We start from the raw sequence: 18,687 nt of genomic DNA on the forward strand, positions 1-18,687 counted from the left end.
GTCAAGACCTTGTTTATCTCACAGACATGCTTTAATCTGGATGAGATTGTTGACTTGCTGCGATGCTTTCGATGCTTGCAAAACTTGTTTATCGAGGTGATGATTTCACACACGTTGAAAGCCCACGGACAATATACATAATATACTGGCACTAACTGCTCAGTTTTGCTCTTCATGTGTGTTTAGGGGGGAGGATGGGATCAAACAGGTATAACAAATGAATGTCGCCAAAAGCAGTTGGTGTTTCTCAATAATCACGACATTTGTTTGAGGACATTAACGTTGGAAGACTATGAAGTCACAGATGCAAACACTACATTTGTGACATTCTTTGTTCTCAATGCTAGGGTGCTACTGACAATCAGGCTTAAGTTTGGCCTGCGTAGAGATTTCACTCGTGAATTTTACAAACGGCAAGAAGAGGCACTTCAGATGGACAAAAGGGCTTCTAATTGTGTCAAGCTTAAATTAAAAACAACTTGCAAGCATATGCACATGGATTTAAAAAACACAGGTGTTGAATATCTGGATTTGCCAGATCCGTTCAACTGTGGATGCTGAAAATAGGTCTGGAGAGATGTACTTGCTGTATTGAATGATTGCATTGTGTAAACATGGTCAAACGATTCTCACTCATTTTCCACCGTACTGTCTGTAAGTTTTTTTTGAGGCTGTAAACTCATATTTTTAAAATTAGGGATATAAACGTTTATGCTTTCTGTTTTCAATATCGGTCATATGTTTCTGGACCGAATGATAAAGGAAATCAGCTCGCACAGATGCTCAAAAATCAAACTAGTATCCTCTTGTTTATCTCAGTTATTTTCCATGAAATTCTGTATTTTAAAAGCAACATGCGTCGACTGCAAACCTGCAACTGCTGCAACTGCGCCTCTCCGAAGGACGTCCGTGCACCCCACAGGAAACGAACCGGCATCGAGAGGTTGTGAAAACCATACGTCCGTGTGGACGCGTTAATAAAAACATTTGGAATGCTGTGATAACGACTTAAGGTCAGCAACGAACCTCCAATCACTTTTTAGATGTCGGGTTCCCATTATCATTACCATATTGAACAAAACTCATGCATCCGAAGAATTCGTCAAAGAAATAGATTATAGATTTTAAAGGTGCGCGCCGTGGCTTCACTCCCCTGTCCCTCGGAGTGGCCGTGTCTTGCAAAACAACCAGGAGAACCCAAAAACAACTAGGAGAACAACCATGCACCAACTGTTTAAAGACCGCGCATCTGTCAATGAACACGTCACTGAGAACATTTAGAATACAGAGGCCTTTACGCGTGTCTCATTCTTATCATTACATGACGATGCGCACCGTGGCTTCACGTCCCTATCCCTCCGAGAGACCGTGTTAGAGAAAAGTACTTTGGAAAACAGAAGCATGGTCGTGCGTCATGGGCGTGCCTTATTTGCATGTAAGTCCGTGCGTGTTGGTGATGTCCGTGCGTGCCTCTATGATCATAATAAGCCAATAGTCTTGTCTTTGCCGCTGTACAGTAGCCCCATGTCAATGAGCAGGCACGTATTATAAGTGTCTGTTCTGTTTTCTGCCAACCCAGACTGCCCCCTCCCGCTCACCCGCTGTAAAGTTCATCGTCCCTTCTCCCTCGATTCTCCCTCTAGATCTAGGGTTAGTCCATTTTCTCTTAGTTTCTATGTGAATTTTTCGCTACGATCCGTTTTCCTCTCTGTTGGTTTTGTCTCTCCGTGTTTGAATGCGACGCATCTACGCTATTATGCTAGGAATTGCATGGAAAATCGTTGTGATCTAACCCAAATCCGCACAGTACGAGGCCGAACCTATACATGACCTGTGCTTATTAGGGATAGGTTGGTTGGGAGTCGGCGTTTGTGCTCGAGAACACTACGAGCTGCAGTGACCTGCGACGTCCAAGTCTGAGGTGAGCGATGAACTTTGCCGAGGGAGGTTGCTAGTTTAAATTGAAGCCCATAAGGTCTTGCAAACAACGGTGGTGGCCGGAAGTCCAAGGGAGTGGCCAGATGTTGAGCTCTATTGCGTAACCGGCCACAGTGTGCTGGAGATCGGTGTTTGGGGTGCTATTGACTGGGAGTCGGCGTCTGTGCTTGATGATAACGTTTGGGGTCCTGTACGCTGGAGACAAGGTTAACGTTGATGGATCATCCGTTTCAAATACAATCTAGCCACACATGTTCCGGTGGTTGGGTGTCGGCGACGATGGCGTATGGTTGCAGATGACGAAGTTGCTGGGTGCGGCTCTGACGAATTTACATATAATTTCAATGTTACAAACACTCCTTTGAGTGGCCTGTTGATAGACTATTGTTTCTCCTCTTTGCCTCTCTTGTCTTGAAATATACATTTGCTGAAGCTGCTTTTAAAAATAGGAAGCAGAAATCCTTTCACTGATTGACATTGACAACCAAGATTTTGAACTGCTCTAAAAATAGTCAATACTGAATTGTGATGAATTAAGCAACCACTTTTGGAAAATAAAATACTAATTTAATTAATTTCATATTTCCTCTGTTATTACATATGCCATATCTACTGTTCACCTTCTAATCAAAAGTTGTGCACGTGTCTTTTTAGGAAATTGCTTGTGAAAGACTATTTATGTAAAAATGCCAGTTTAGACGAATAGTTTTTCAAGATAATAAAATTTTCCTTGTCTTGAGAATTTCATATAACCGTTTTGTTGCAACGTATTCTAGGGGAAACCATGTGCTGTGATATATGTACCAACTTCGGTTGCCCTGGATTGGAGTCCGGTGTTCTTTACAGCGCGATAACAGTGCAACTTCCTCGATGCTTCAAGACATGCCTGGTAAGGAGAGATGTTTGCCACCCCGTGTTGCCCATCAGTTACTACCATATTGTTCACAACGCGATAACAGTGCATCTTACTAGTGTATCTTTCTGATTGAGGAAATAGAAGTTTCTACCATATTGTTGGAATGGAATGCCTACATTTAAGAATTTAATGACATGTTTTCAATTTTTTATGTACCTTGTTTTATCCAAATAGAAACCTGTTGAAAACAATTGGTACATATAAGATAAGCGCTATCTGTCTTGGTTATACATGTCGGTATTCAAGGATTCCTTCTTTCTGGTTTGATGATTTTTTCCCTTGCGCAGTATGTGCCATGCTATTGCAGGCAGCAAGTCACTTCTTCAATCTATCAGTGGAAAGAGCAAGCATTTCAAGAAGAAGGAAAACAAAGGAATCCAGTACTGATCACCAACGACGATCTATCATATGAGGTCTGCATCACTGATGAACACAACCAGTCAAAAATTCATGGACCTGGCTGGGAAAAGTTAATTAGTGACTATGATCTTCATTACCGAGATCTAGTCATCATAAACCTGGATACTGGGAGTCTGTCCATTGAGATAGATCTGAGACTCAGTGATTCTCAAGGAGGTCACAGGCCCCTTCCCAAACCATCACTAGGTAACTCCACCAACTTCCATCCTGTTTTATCATATACGTTTATCAGCATACTTTGGTGCTCCTACCCCTGTCCACTAAATGAATGTCATACTTACAGTCAAAGTTATTTCGAAAACGTTTTATGCAATTCTATTGATTATCATCCCAACTTGATCACATTCATTGTATTTAACCATTCCTTTTAACTTAAATATGGAGTCCATCAGTTTAAACAAATTTGTTTGAAAATGAGTTATTTTTTCCATGCAGCTCTTGATTTTCTAAATGACTCGGAAAGGGAGTACATTGAGAAAACAGTGTTTGGTCGAGGCGTAAACCTCTCATACAGACAATTTGGATAGATGATATACTATGTGTTTGAGACTGATGACTTCCCCACCGTACCCTTTGTGCAGCGTCTAAACATCACCAATGTCATAAATGGTCGCCTGGTTAGTCATTGAATATTTGTTTTGATCCACTGCCATGGTTTTGTTTGCTATTTTAGATGTTTTATGTCCTTGTACATTGATTTTATCTAGTAATATCGGTACAATCTGCAGAGAATCCCGTCTGCCGTTGTGAGGCTTCTAAATATGAACCTGGGATATCTACCTCAAAATGGTGGAATCATCCTAACAGAGATGTATGATGCAATAGACACAAGCACAACATACTCCATACGAACCGACGGCAGAATGGAGGTGACAGGTTTTTCAGATTTTGCCCGGGAAGCTCAGCTAAGTGTTGGTTCAATTGTCCTTGTCACAATTGAAAAGCGGTGGCCAACACTGGGAAACATGAAATTGCTGCGGATGATAATCAACGACCTTTCCTAATAGAGCGCTGCCGGTGGCTATACTTCCTAGTTCAATAATTTATGTATGTTTTTTGAACATGTTATACACACCACTTTTGTTATTTAGTTATGTCATGGTATGTAACTGAGCATATAATTATGTCGAAGAGGACGGTGGTGAAAATTTCCTGTAAAAGAAGGTGAAACACTTACAGTAATAATGGAGAATGATAAATGGAGTCGCTGAATAATAATAAAAGGATTCGCTGACTAATAATGGAGAATGTATGGTTGTGGTGAAGTGTGTTTCAGAATAGTTTAGTGACGTTGCTAGCTCCCCATGTTAGTACTATACATAATTTTCACTATGGTGCTCCGCATAATATCGTCATGCCAATTAGTTTGTTGCGATGAGCTCAAGCATACACCTCCAAAAAACCTAGTGCCTTTCCCTATGGCTCAGTCACCTTAAGCATCCATGCCTTTAGAAACTGTCAGTTAAAACACTTGATAGAACACAGGCACAGATTGACATCCATGCAATCACATAGATTCATGTCCGTGCCTGACGTAGCGTCGTACATGTGCCTCTAGCTGTGCTTCTCGTTGTATAAGTGTGTTTCGCAGCTGCATGCCCACGCCCCTCATTTCTTCTCGTGCCCATCTCGTACTTGCAACTATTTCAGACATGATCGTGCCTGTTCCATCGGCACATTCATGCCTCTAACAGTTAATTGGAAAACATTCCAGAAAACAGTAACGGATGCCTATTGTCAATCCTCACGTCACGTACATTCGACGTTCATTCCTTTGTCACAGAATAACATATAAGTTTAAAACGATTCTTGCTACACTTGTAAAACCCGGAATGCCCTGGATAAATGTTGAATCCCACCTTGCAGTAAAACCATGGAGACCGGTGCTTCCCAGAAACACATCTGTGGCTTTTTGCGCATGTAGTTCAGTGCACGGCTATTTGTTCGTGCCCGTGCCTCACGTAGCACCATAGCAACGAATTAACATCCGTGTAATCACGCAACTTCATCTCCCTGCCTCACGTAGCACCGTATGTGTGCCTCTATCTGCGCATCTTGTTGTATAGGTGCTTCTTGCAGCTGCATGTCCACGCCCCTCGTTGCTTCTCGTTCTTTCTGCCCATCTCGTAGCGTCAGTTGCAACACAGACATGCAACAGTGCCTCTGATAAAGCACAACACTTATACAACGAGAGTGCGAAAAGTTAACATTCGACGGTAAACTGAATGTATCACTGAAAACAATTGCCACGACCAGTGAATGTACCACGCCCGTGTGTCTGAGAGTTAAACCAGCCACTTCAAGCATGCTTCTCTTGGTCAGAGACTTGCGCATGAGATAAACTATAAAAGTTAACATTAGACATCAAACTACGCAAGACAACGATCATCTCCCCGACTTGCTGGAGATTCGACGGTTGTTAAAATCATAACTGCTGATTTTATTTTAATTTTTTATAAAGAAAAACCATGATCAAAAACCAAGGATGTGCACAACCGCACCGTCGGGAAGACGAAACCACAATCCACAACCCACGATGTGCACAACCGCATCGACAGTGAGATCATGCACTCCTTGCCGCTTCCCCGCCCTTAAATTTAGACTTCCGCTGCAGACTTGTCTTCCACAAACAACAGAAATCGCCATTGCGCTCCCACTCATTGTTCCCCACGAAATATCAGATTGCAGGAGGACGAACTTCTCCAGGCCATGGGATTCACCAAGGAATTCGAGGTGCAGGCCCATGGCAACACCAACTTGCAAGTGATCCACACCAACGAGTTGCACAAGGCGGCCACCATCATCAAGCAGTACGAGCGACACCTCAAATTCGAGCGCCACAAGATCGTCGGAGTTGATGTGGTGTACACCAACGATGTTGGCCAAGACCAGAAACCAGCCCTCGTCCAACTCTCCGTCGGCAAAGATCATCCGGTGCTGATCTTTCAACTGAGCGCCGCCGACAAGAACTGCACCAGGTTCGACAACTTCCTCGCCGACCCCAGGTACACGTTTGCTGGCTTCTCCATTGACAGCGACATAGAGATGCTCGGCCGCGTCGGACTGGAGATCGTCCACTTCGTCGACATCCAGAAGGAATGGAGGGTGCCTACAGCTACCAAGCCCCTGGACTCGCTTGGCGATGTCTCAGGCATCCTTGTCCACGACTACTACAAGGACATGAAGAAGAAGATCACCAACGCAGAGCACCAGCGCTGGGCGCGCATGCCCCTGACCATGAGGCACATCGAGTACGCGGCAAAAGATGCTTACACTGCGTACGAGATATGGAGCCGCCTCACCACTATCCAGGAAGGGCTCTGCCGGGAAAAACTCGAGAAGGAGCAGTCCAGGAAGCGCGCAAGGTCCTGGGGCGACTATGACTACTGAAGCAGGTGGTCCCGGCCAAGAAAAGTATCTACAAGATTGCTCATGCCATTCTAGATTTCTCGTTACATTTGCTTTCTCTCAAGACTACTGTTTGCTTGTTCTAAATTTAGATTTGCTTTTGTCGCAGTTAACCTTGTAGTTTGCTTCCAGTTTACATATGTTCTGAAAAAGTTTATTTCCAATGCAATGTTGGAGTTTTCTATTATTAGAATATATTGGCGTGAACTAGAAAATATAAACACAGTACAGATGCTACACGATTAGCGTAACGCACATGCACTAGTAACTTTGTGGATGCAGCGTCGAAATGCAGGGACAACAACTACAAAATGCTACTAAAAGCAATGCACAATGTTCTAACAAACCATTGCACACGCAATATTAAAAATAGTTCGAATGCAACACTTTTGAAAAACATTTTGAATACAGAGGTAGTTAGGTGTTTATTCTCGTTGCAAAACATTACTTACGTCCGTGACCCTCAAAGAAGAACACTACAGAGGCACGGTTGTCCGTCAATAACACCAACTACTTAAAACACCCACGGAGGCACTTCTGTGCATCCACTCCTATGGGGACCGTGCATAAATTTGCTTCAGGTCCATTAATGAGGCTGAATGACTTCGAAGACACATCGAACTCATAAGCCATGGCCCCCGCAATGAAAACGTGCCAATGAAAGCTTCTTGAAAATAGAGGCACACCTTCACGTGCTTGCACCACGATCCTTCGCGTCCGTACCTCCCTTAGAATCACGTCCGTGACTTACGGCCAACTTCCGACGTATCGGGTCTATGAAGATTTGCATCCTACACCTCCGTGCCTCGACAAGTACGACGACCGTGCTTGTAACTGTGAAGCGTATAGGACAACTTAGGGACGACCTTGCAACTATTTCAGACATAACCGTGCCTGTTCCGTCAACACATTCATGCCTCTCAAATTTAACTGGAAACATTCCGGAAAACAGTAACGGACGCCTATTGTCAATCCTCACGTCACATACATTCGACATACATTCCTTCGTCACACAAGTAATAGCCATGCCTCTGCCACAGAACATATATTTGAAAAATGATTCTTCCTACATATGTGGTTTTTTGCGTATGTAGTTGAGTGCATGGCTATCTGTTCGTGCCCACGCCTCATGTTGCACCGTAGCACGAATTAACGTCCGTACAATCACGTAGCTTCATCTCAGTGCCTCACGTAGCATTGTATATGTGCCTCTTGTTGCGCCTCTCGTTGTATGAGTGCTTCTTGCAGCTTCATGTCCATGTCTCTCGTTGCTTCTCGTTATTTCTGTCCATCTGGTAGCGTCTGTTGCAACACGGACACACAACAGTGCCTCTGAAGAAACACAGCACTGCTCCTCCCAGCGAATGTATGAAGAAAACATTTGCCACTCCTTATGAATGTACCACGCCTGTGTGTTTGAGAGTTAAACCAGCCACTTGAAGCATGCTTCTCTTGGTCAGAGACTTGTGCCTCTACATACTGCCCCTGCATGCCTCACTAGATAAATTGTAAAAGTTAACATTTGACAGCAAACCACGCAAGAGAGCTATCATCGCCATGACTTGCTGGAGATATGACGGTTGTTAAAAACATAGCTGCTGATTTTATTTTAATTTTTTATATAGAAAAACCATGATCAAAAACCCAGGATGTGCACAACCGCACCGTAAGGGAGACGAAACCACGATCCAGAACCCACGATGTGCACAACCGCATCGACAATGAGATCGTGCACTCCTTTGCCGCTTCCCCCCCATTAAATTTACACTTCCGCTGCGGACTTGTCTCCCACAAACAACAGAAATCGCCATTGCGCTCCCACTCACTGTTCCCCATGAAATACCAGGTTGCAGGAGGACGAACTGCTCCAGGCCATGGGATTCACCAAGGAATTCGAGGTACAGGCCCACGGCAACACCAAGTTGCAAGTGATCCACACCAACGAGTTGCACAAGGCGGCCACCATCATCGAGCAGTACGAGCGACACCTCGAATTGGAGCGCCACAAGATCGTCGGAGTTGATGTGGAGTACACCAACGACGTTGGCCAAGATCAGAAACCAGCCCTCATCCAGCTCTCCGTCAGCATGGATCATCCGATGTTGCTCTTTCAACTGAGCGCCGCCGACAAGAACTGCACTAGGTTCGACAACTTCCTCGCCGACCCCAGGTACACGTTTGTTGGCTTCTCCATCGACGACGACATAGAGATGCTCGGCCGCGTCGGATTGGAGATCGCCACTTCGTCGACATCCAGAAAGAATGGAGGGTGCCTATAGCTACCAAGCCTCTGGACTCCCCTGGGGACGCCTCGGGCATCCTTGTCCACGACGTAGAGCTCACCAACGCAGAGAAGCAGCGCTGGGCGCGCGTGCCCCTGTCCAGGAGGCACATCGGGTACGCGGCAAAGGACACTCACGCTGCGTACGAGATATGGAGCCGCCTCACCATCATCCAGGAAGGGCTTCATTGGGCAAAACTCGACAAGAAGCAGACCAGGAAGCGCGCTAGGTCCTGTGCGACTACGACTACTGAAGCAGGTGGTCCCGGCCAAAAGAAGTATCTAGAACATTGCTCACGCAATTCTCGATTTCTCATTAGATTTGCTTTCTCTCAAGACTGCCGTTTTCTTGTTACAAATTTAGGTTTGCTTGTGTCATAGTTAACCTTGTACTTTGCTTGCAGTTTACATGTCTTTTGCACAAGTTTATTTCCAGTGTACCACATAGGCACTTATGTGCCTATGTGCCTCTCATACCAAGGAGACCGTGCGTAACTTGGCTTCAAGCAGTTTTACGCAACATTCTAGACGCCAACCAAAAGATTCACCTTCTCTCTAATAAGTTCATTAACGAGGTCTAATGCCTTCGAAAACACATGCAGCTCATAGTCCATGCCCCCCGCAATGAACACGTGTGAATGACAGCTTCTTTAAAGCAGAGGCAGCTTTAAAGCAGAGGCACACTTTCACATCCTTGCATCATGATCCTTTTGCGTCCGTACCTCCGTTAGAATCACGTATGTGCCTCCAGTTCGTTACGTGTGTGCCTCTACATCGAGTAAAACCGTACCCCTGTCCGTGTTCTCAGAAGCACATCTGTGGCTTTTTTGGGCATGTTGTTGAATGCCTCTATAGAACCTAACCATGTTGAAACCATATTCAAATCTAACCACACTGAAATCTCTAGAATAAAATATGTGCCCCAGTTGAGACGTTTATTTTGAACTACTTGAAACTGCAATCTATAATAAAACAATACAGTGTAATAAAACATGCGCCTTCCGACAAAATTATTGTACTGGAAACTCCAATTTGTAATAAAACATACACCTTCCATCACAAATTAATTGGGTCAACATTGCACTAACCAATACAATGTGAATTGTTCTGCCTGGTACGAAGTTATTGCAAAGTTGACACATTTCTTTTTGGATGGGGCAGTACTACTACTTAAGAACAAAACACGATTGCTTGACATGGAAACGAAACTGTCTCCATTTTGACATCAACGATTGCTTGACATGGAAAGCATAAAAAACCATGGAAAAGCAAACATCTACCAACAAAACTACACTACTCCCCGTCGTCGGAGATGTCCACTATCTCCATTCTAACATCGACGTCATTGGCCTCCGCCTCCTGCTCCGCATCCAGCTCGTCGAAGAGAGCATCGGTCTTCGCCTGTTCTTCCTGGAGGAAGTGTCGGTTGGACTCCACATACGCCTCATCTTGGATGGACTCCAGGATAGCGGTCTGCTCCGCCATCAAGGCCGACTCACCGAGATAGAACTCCGCCTCGTCTTCCTCGTCTATGCCTTCCTCGTCGTCCTCGTCATCCTCGTCGTCCACGCCTTCCTCATCGTCCAACTCATCCTGGTCGTCCATGCCTTCATCGTCGTCCTCCTCATCCTCGTCCACGCCTTCCTCGTCGTCCTCCTCAACCTCGTCACCCACCTCCTCTTCCTCCATCAGATCTCCCCCAACTGGATCGCCCCCCTCCTCTTCCTCCATGACATCTCCCCCCACTGGATCAACTCCCTGCATGAGCTTCGACGCACGCCCCTCCACTTCCCCCACATTTCCAATCTCCTCCGGCCCTGGTGAGTCCGGAGACATGCACGCTGCGACCCGAGCGGCGCGCCTCGAACGGATGTCCTCCTGCAACTGAAAGCGGCGCTCGGGAGTAAGCATTGCGTAAGTAGTTATCTTGTGCCGAACCATGGCGGGGAACGTCACAAACGAAAAGAGGAAGATGGATGATTTCCTAGGATTGCCGACGAAAGAGGGAGAAGCGGGATGATGTCTAGTGGTGGCGGACGCCGCTCGGCTTAAATAACTACTCCTTGACCTCGAGCGAGGAGCCGGAACGCTGACACGCGGCATTCACTTCCCCGACGGATGAGGCGGCCATCGGTCCTTTTGGATTCCGCAACGTCGACACATGGCGTTCACTCTATTAAATACTACCTCCACCTCCTGTAGAGCGGCGTCACCAGAGGAAACGCCCGTCGGACCCTTAGGTTTCCGGAGCGGCGTCCAGCCGGCGTTCACATGACGCCCGTCGAACGGTGGGGTTTCTGCAATCAACACACGCATGTGACACTGGGTAACGCATCAGCGTGCCTGTCCTAGCTTCATAGTTGTGCCTTTCAGTGCGAACGATTCAACAGAATCATTTGGAACACCAAAACAAACTAACATCACCCTACACAATGCCACGCCGTGCCTTCCTGGGACCCATGACCGTGCGAGGAATATACCACACCAGCGTCTCTCGAATAGGCCATTCCGTGCCTCACAGAGTAAACAGTGGGTGTTCACATCTGAACCAGTTCCGCTGGGACTCCCCAATTAAGGAAAGAACCTGACGGTGCCTTTGTGGGCTGAACGCCCATGCCTTTCCGTCTGATCGAGTCGACAAAATCATCCGGAACTCAAACACACGGGAATGTGACTCTATATTATATGGCAGCATGCCTTTTAGCGCTTCACGCCCGCGCCTGCGACCCTTAACACCGGCACGAATGTCCACGCCATCGTCAGTGCATAAGTCATCGTCCGTGCCTATATTCACTTCACGCCTGTGCCTTTAATAAAAGAAGTATGACGTAACTCAGTACAGAACCATGGCTTTTGAAAACAAGGAACTTACGCTTTTAAACAACTCGACTCTCGAATCGGCCACTCACAAAGTAAACAACTAGCATTAACATCTAAACCCATCCTGCCTTCATTCCACGATAAACGTACGAATGTGACTACGGGAAAGACGAATCCATGCCCCCATGGGATTCACGTGCGTTCCTATATTTATCAAAGAGTCAATGGAATCATTTCGAACACAAATACACGCGAACGTGACTCCATATAAAACTACACCATGAAACTGCTGGATGCAAGCCCGTGTCTGTGACCCGAAACACTGCCAACACAGAAAAGCCACGAACGTACATGCCTTCATCAGTACGTCATTACAATACTAGGTACACAAACACAGACGAGCGTGACTCTATATAATACCACACCATGCCTATGACTCTCCATCAGATCGAGTCAATGCCTTTATCGAGTACTACACACAACAACAACAAAGAATCGTGACTGTGCTTTTGAAAACAAGGAAAGAAGCTTTCAAAAACAGCTTCAACAGTGAGTGTTCCCATCTGAACCCATTCCGCTGGGTTACCACAACTAAAGAAACGAACGTGACTCTGGATAATAAGAAGACTTGCCTCCGCAGGATTCACGTCCATTCCTCTCCAACAGAATGAGTGAGTGCGATCATTTCGAAATACCAAAAGACTAGACCGATGGTAATGTGACTCTGACTGTGCGTAATGCAACCATATGCCTCTGTCGGCTGACTGGTCGTGCCTCTCGGTCTGAATGAGTCGACAGAAGCATTCGAAACAGAAACAGGGGCGAGTGTGCCTCTGTATAAAACAGCATGATGCCTTTGTGGGACGCACGCCAGTGCCTGTGACCCGAAATATTGCCAAGAGGCATGAAAGTCCACGCGTTTATGAGTACACGCTACTTAGTACAGAACCGTGGCTATACGGACTTTAGGCCCGTGTTTTGCTTGAAAAACATGCCTTCTACATCCACGCGTCTGTGCGCCTAACAAGCAAGGAACGAACCCTGACGGTGCCTTTGGGGGCTGAACGTCCGTGCCTCTAATAAAAGAAGTATGACGTAACTCAGTATAGAACCGTGGCTTTTGAAAACAAGGAACTTACGCTTTTAAACAACTCGACTCTCGAATCGGCCACTCACAAAGTAAACAGCTAGCATTAACATCTAAACCCATCCTGCCTTCATTCCACGATAAACATACGAACGTGACTACGGGAAAGACGAATCCATGCCCCCATGGGATTCACGTGCGTGCCTATATTTATCAAAGAGTCAACGGAATCATTTCGAACACAAATACACGTGAACGTGACTCCATATAAAACTACACCATGAAACTGTTGGATACAAGCCCGTGTCTGTGACCCGAAACACTGCCAACACAGAAAATCCACGAACGTGCACGCCTTCATCAGTACGTCATTACAATACTAGGTACGCAAACACAGACGAGCGTGACTCTATATAATACCACACCATGCCTATGACTCTCCATCAGATCGAGTCAATGCCTTTATCGAGTACTACACACAACAACAACAAAGAACCGTGACTGTGCTTTTGAAAACAAGGAAAGAAGCTTTCAAAAACAGCTTCAACAGTGAGTGTTCGCATCTGAACCCATTCCGCTGGGTTACCCCAACTAAAGAAACGAACGTGACTCTGGCTAATAAGAAGACTTGCCTCCGCAGGATTCACGTCCATTCCTCTCCAATAGAATGAGTGAGTGCGATCATTTCGAAATACCAAAAGAATACACCGATGGTAATATGACTCGGACTGTGCGTAATGCAACCATATGACTCTGTCGGCTGACCGGCCATGCCTCTTGGTCTGAACGAGTCGACAGAAGCATTCCAAACAGAAACAGGGGCGAGTGTGCCTCTGTATAAAACAGCACCATGCCTTTGTGGGACGCACGCCAGTGCTTGTGACCCGAAATATTGCCAAGAGGCACGAAAGTCCATGCGTTTATGAGTACAAGTCATGACGCTACTTAGTACAGAACCGTGGCTATACGGACTTCAGGCCCGTGTTTTGCTTGAAAAACATGGCATCGTGATGTGCGTTCTTTCTTGAAAACCATGCCTTCTACATCCACGCGTCTGTGCGCCTAACAAGCAAGGAACAAACCCTGACGGTGCCTTTGTGGGCTGAACACCCGTGCCTCTCCGTCAGACTAAGTCGACGGAATTATTCGGAACACAAACACATGGGAACGTGACTCTATATTATGCGGCAGCATGCCTTTTACCACCGCACGTCCGTGCATGTGACCCTTAACACTGCCACGAACATCCACGCCATTGTCAGTGCACAAGTCATGTTGCTGCCTGGTTCAGAACCATGGCTGTATTCACTTCCCGCCCGTGCTTCTAATAAAAGAAATGCCACGCAACTCAGCACAAAGCCGTGCCTTTTAAAAACAAGGAGCTTACGCTTTTAAACACCTCGACTGTCGAACCAGCCACTCGCAAAGTAAACTTTAAGCGTTAACATCTAAACTCATTCCGCTTTGTTTCAATATTAAATGTACAAAACGTGACGCTCTGATAGACCCAACCATGCCCTCATGGCATTCATGTCCGTGCCTCTCCATTTGATCGAGTCGACGCAATTATTCTGAAACCAAACATAGACGAGCGTGACTCTACATAGTACCACACCATGATTATGCCTCTCCACTCAATGTGCATCACAGAATATACAGAGTCACACTGGCCCGTGTTTCACACCCGTGACTCTACATAATACTACACTTACCGTGACATGCGTTATTTGCTTCAAAAACGTGACTTCTACATCGATGCGACTGCGTGCCTAACGTGACTCAGCCTAACGGGAAAATGTGACTCAATAGACTCGACGCCCATGCGTATCCAAGTGAATGAGTAAGCGGAATCATAGAGTATACAGAGTTACACTCGCCCGTGTTTCTGACGAAACAGTGAACAGTGGGTGTTCACTATTGAAGCTGAACGGTGGTGCCTCTCCGTCTGAACGAGTCGATAGAAGCATTCGAAATAGAAAGTCGACGAGTTTAACAGTACAAATCATGACCCCACATGGACTTCAGGTCCGTGTTTTTCATATTCGTGTCTCTCGAATCGGCCATGCTTTCACCTTCATGTTTTGGCACCATGATGTGCGTTATTTGCTTGAAAAACGTGACCTAGCGTGACCCAGCCTAATGCAAAAACGAGACTCAATAGACTCGATGCCTATGCGTATCCAAGTGAATGAGTAAGCGGAATCATTTGAACCAAAACTATGCAAGGTTCGGCAAAACGTGCTCCCCGCGGGAAAACAAGGTGCCTCTGGTGGAAGCACAACCATGCTCCAACTGCTAACATGCGACATCCATGACCTTAGCCTACTCATCTACATGTGCCAACAAACGAAACAACACGACGATAATGCAACGCATAAATGCCTTACAGATTCATGGCAGTATAAAACGCCACATGCCCCAACGCAATGGAAAAACACGCTACAAGATCTCTGCCTACACTCCAGCAACGTTCTTGATCGGCTGCTAGGCGAGCATGTCTTCAATCTCCTTCTTCGTTGCCTCATAACTTTCCTCCACAGCAGCAAAGGAATCCTCCACCAGGCTCTTGTACTTGACGAGGACCCTAGCATTCTCATACATAAGCTGCCCCACTTCGCCCGACAGCTTCCGCACCAACGCATGGCTCTGCTCATATAGATTCTTCAAGCGGGCGGCCTCCCAATCCTTCTGGTTGAGCTCGTTTAGAAGCTTCTCATTCTCACACAAAGATCGAACTATGAGACCAGTGGACTTCTCCACAGAGGCATTGCTCTGCTGCAGCAACTTCTCCAAACGAGCGATGAACTGCTGCTGCTTAATTAACTCATCGAGCAAGTCGTCGCTGGCTAAGGAATTCTGTACTGCCATCTTGCCGAGATCGTCTCCATGGCAAATGCGCTTGTGGGAGGAATCGCATCCACGCGAGAGATTGTTCGACACCTGGGCAACGGGGCAGGATATTCCTGCCGCCGCTACGGCGTAGCGGTGGCACCTCTCCCTTCTTTCCGCGGCTTTTGTCCTTGCTGCCTGGTTGCTTGAACAACCAGAAGCCCTCTTACCGGCCATGGCGAAAGCAAGGAGCTACCAGCAAGAAAGAGGTGCCTGTCTCTAGAGAATTGTGGACGTGGGGTGTTCGATGAGAAGGTAGCTTTTTATAACATACGCAAACCAGTCAGATGGTCAAACGGAGTAACCAGCGCCTCGAATTCTCCCAATCTATCTTAAATACCTCGAACTCTTCACGGCTGGGAAACACCAGTACTATCATTTTGTCTTCCCGTGCGTTCGTCCACACCACAACCACTCAACTATTTTCCAATGGTCCGTACATACTCAACAGAAAACATCTCAAACACAGTTAACTTACTATGTATGTCTGTCTGCACTCCAGAGAACTTACTATCAAATTCATACCATTCTCCATTGACATTTTTTGTTTTGAAATGATATTTATATCAAAATCTAACTCCAGGTGACTCGTTCATGTTGCTACTTAGTACAGAGCCGTGGCTATACGGACTTCAGGTCCGCGTTTTGCTTGAAAAACGTGGGATCGTGATGTGCGTTCTTTGCTTGAAAAACATGCCTTCTACATCCACGCGTCTGTGCGCCTAACAACCAAGGAACGAACCTTGACGGTGCCTTTGTGGGCTGAACGCTCGTGCCTCTCCGCCTGATCGAGTCGACGAAATTATTCGGAACACAAACACACGGGAGTGTGGCTCTATATTATACGGTAGCATGCCTTTTAGCGCTTCACGCACCTGCCTATGACCTTTGACACTGCCACGAACATCCACACCATCGCCACTGTACAAGTCATGTCGCTACCTGGTACAGAATCGTGGCTGTATTCACTTCACGTCCGTGCTTCTAATAAAAGAAGCACCACGCAACTCAGCACGAAGCCGTGGCTTTTTAAAACAAGGAGCTTACGCTTTTAAACACCTCAACTGTGCAAAGTAAACTTTTAGCATTAACATCTAAACCCATTCCGCTTTGTTTCCATAATAAACGTATAAAACGTGATGCTCCGACAGACCCAACCATGCCTTCATGGCATTCATGCCCGTGCCTCTTCTTCTCAACGAGTCAACGGAATCATTTCGAACACAAATACAGGATACCATGTCGTGCCTTCCTGGGACCCATGACCGGGCGAAGAATATACAACACCAGCGTCTCTCGAATAGTCCATTCCGTGCCTCACAGAGTAAACAGTGGGTGTTCACCATGACTTCGAACCAAACTATGCATTTCTGCGATTAACGCCCGTGCTTCTCCATCTGATCGAGTCGACGGAATTATTTTGGAACCAAACACAGACGAGTGTGACTCTACATAATACCACACCATGCCTATGCCTCTCCACTCAATGTGCCTCACAGAATATACAGGTCACATTGGCCCGTGTTTCATGCCCGTGACTCTACATAATACTACACTTACCGTGACGTGCGTTATTTGCTTGAAAAACGTGACTTCTACATCGACGCGACTGCGTGCCTAACGTGACTCAGCCTAATGGGAAAACGTGACTCAATAGACTCGACGCCCGTGCGTATCCAAGTGAACGAGTAAGAGGAATCATTTGAACCAAAACTACGCAAGATTCGGCAAAACATGCTCCCCGCGGGGGAACGAAATGCCTCGGGTGGAAGAACAACCGTGCTCTTACTGCTAACACGCGACATCCATGACCCTAGCCTACATGTACCAACAGAACGTTTTGGTCACGTTCATTCCTCTCCAACAGAACAAGTGAACGGAATCATTTGGAAATACCAAAAGCATACACCCGTGGCAACGAGACTCCGACCAATGCGCTAGCATGCTTCCATTGAGTTCATGTCCATGCCTCTCCAAAACAACCATGAAACGTGACTCTGAGTAATGCCAAACCATGCCCCTGTGCATCACACAACAACACTAAAATCAAAAAATGCTAACATCCCACAGACTAAGACTTAAGAAAGCCAAGCAAAAAACAAGCTCATCGAAGTACACAGAAAGATGCAGCAGTCTTGATGTCCAAACCTACGGTCTAAGATTCAAGACGCTTCCCCTTTTTCCATAGGAGGATGAGCGCTGGTGGCCTCACTTCCATGCGAATCACCATGGAACGTCATAGAAAACATCTGTAACACATGCAGGAACGAACATGACTCTTGGTAACACCAAACCCTGCCACCGTGGATGTCACCACACTAAAATAAAAAATGTTCCGGCAGTTGAGCAAGCAAGGAAAAAAACAAGACCATCAAAGCCCATAGAAAATTACACCAATCTTGATGTCTAGACGGACGGTCGAAGATTCGAGACGGTTCGACCATTTCCCTCTCTCCCTCCACTACTTTCTTGCTTTTGCTTTCACACCGAAAATCTTGAACACTTCACCAGTTCCCCTCTCTTGAACACCCTCGTCTTTCCTTCTGCCCCCATTATCCAATCCAGCAGACCAACCAAAAATCGAAATCGTGTTCGCCTCACCCACCAGCTGCCATCCACTTCGAGATACAAGAAGTCAGTCGGTGCCCGCGAAAGCATCAAAAACCTCTCCCGGCAGCGGCGGCGACTGACGGTGACGACCCGTGCTCGCGGCGGAGATACCAACAGAGAGCAAGGACAAAAACAAGCCGATGGATGCGACGAATCCCTCACAAGCAATCGAAGGTAAAAAAATATTAATCCATTACATTCCATTACCACAGGTCGATCAAAGCGATTTTCCCCCTTCTTGACGGACATGAACCCTAACCGCCACACAAAACCGTGTTTCCAAAAAGTCTGTCTAGACTTTTCTAGCAAAATTGAAAT

At 46.3% G+C, this 18,687-nt stretch overlaps 1 protein-coding gene across 1 annotated transcript; it reads left to right on the plus strand.

Moving 5' to 3' along the window:
* The first annotated feature begins 5,983 nt into the window (after window positions 1-5,983).
* Window positions 5,984-6,664, plus strand: LOC119314498. Its single transcript, XM_037589207.1, has one exon. The coding sequence runs from the start codon at window positions 5,984-5,986 to the stop codon at window positions 6,662-6,664; it is 681 nt and encodes a 226-aa protein (XP_037445104.1).
* Window positions 6,665-18,687: the final 12,023 nt, after the last annotated feature.

The sequence above is a fragment of the Triticum dicoccoides genome, chromosome 1B (assembly GCF_002162155.2).
Source record: "Triticum dicoccoides isolate Atlit2015 ecotype Zavitan chromosome 1B, WEW_v2.0, whole genome shotgun sequence".
Taxonomy (NCBI): Eukaryota; Viridiplantae; Streptophyta; class Magnoliopsida; order Poales; family Poaceae; genus Triticum; species Triticum dicoccoides.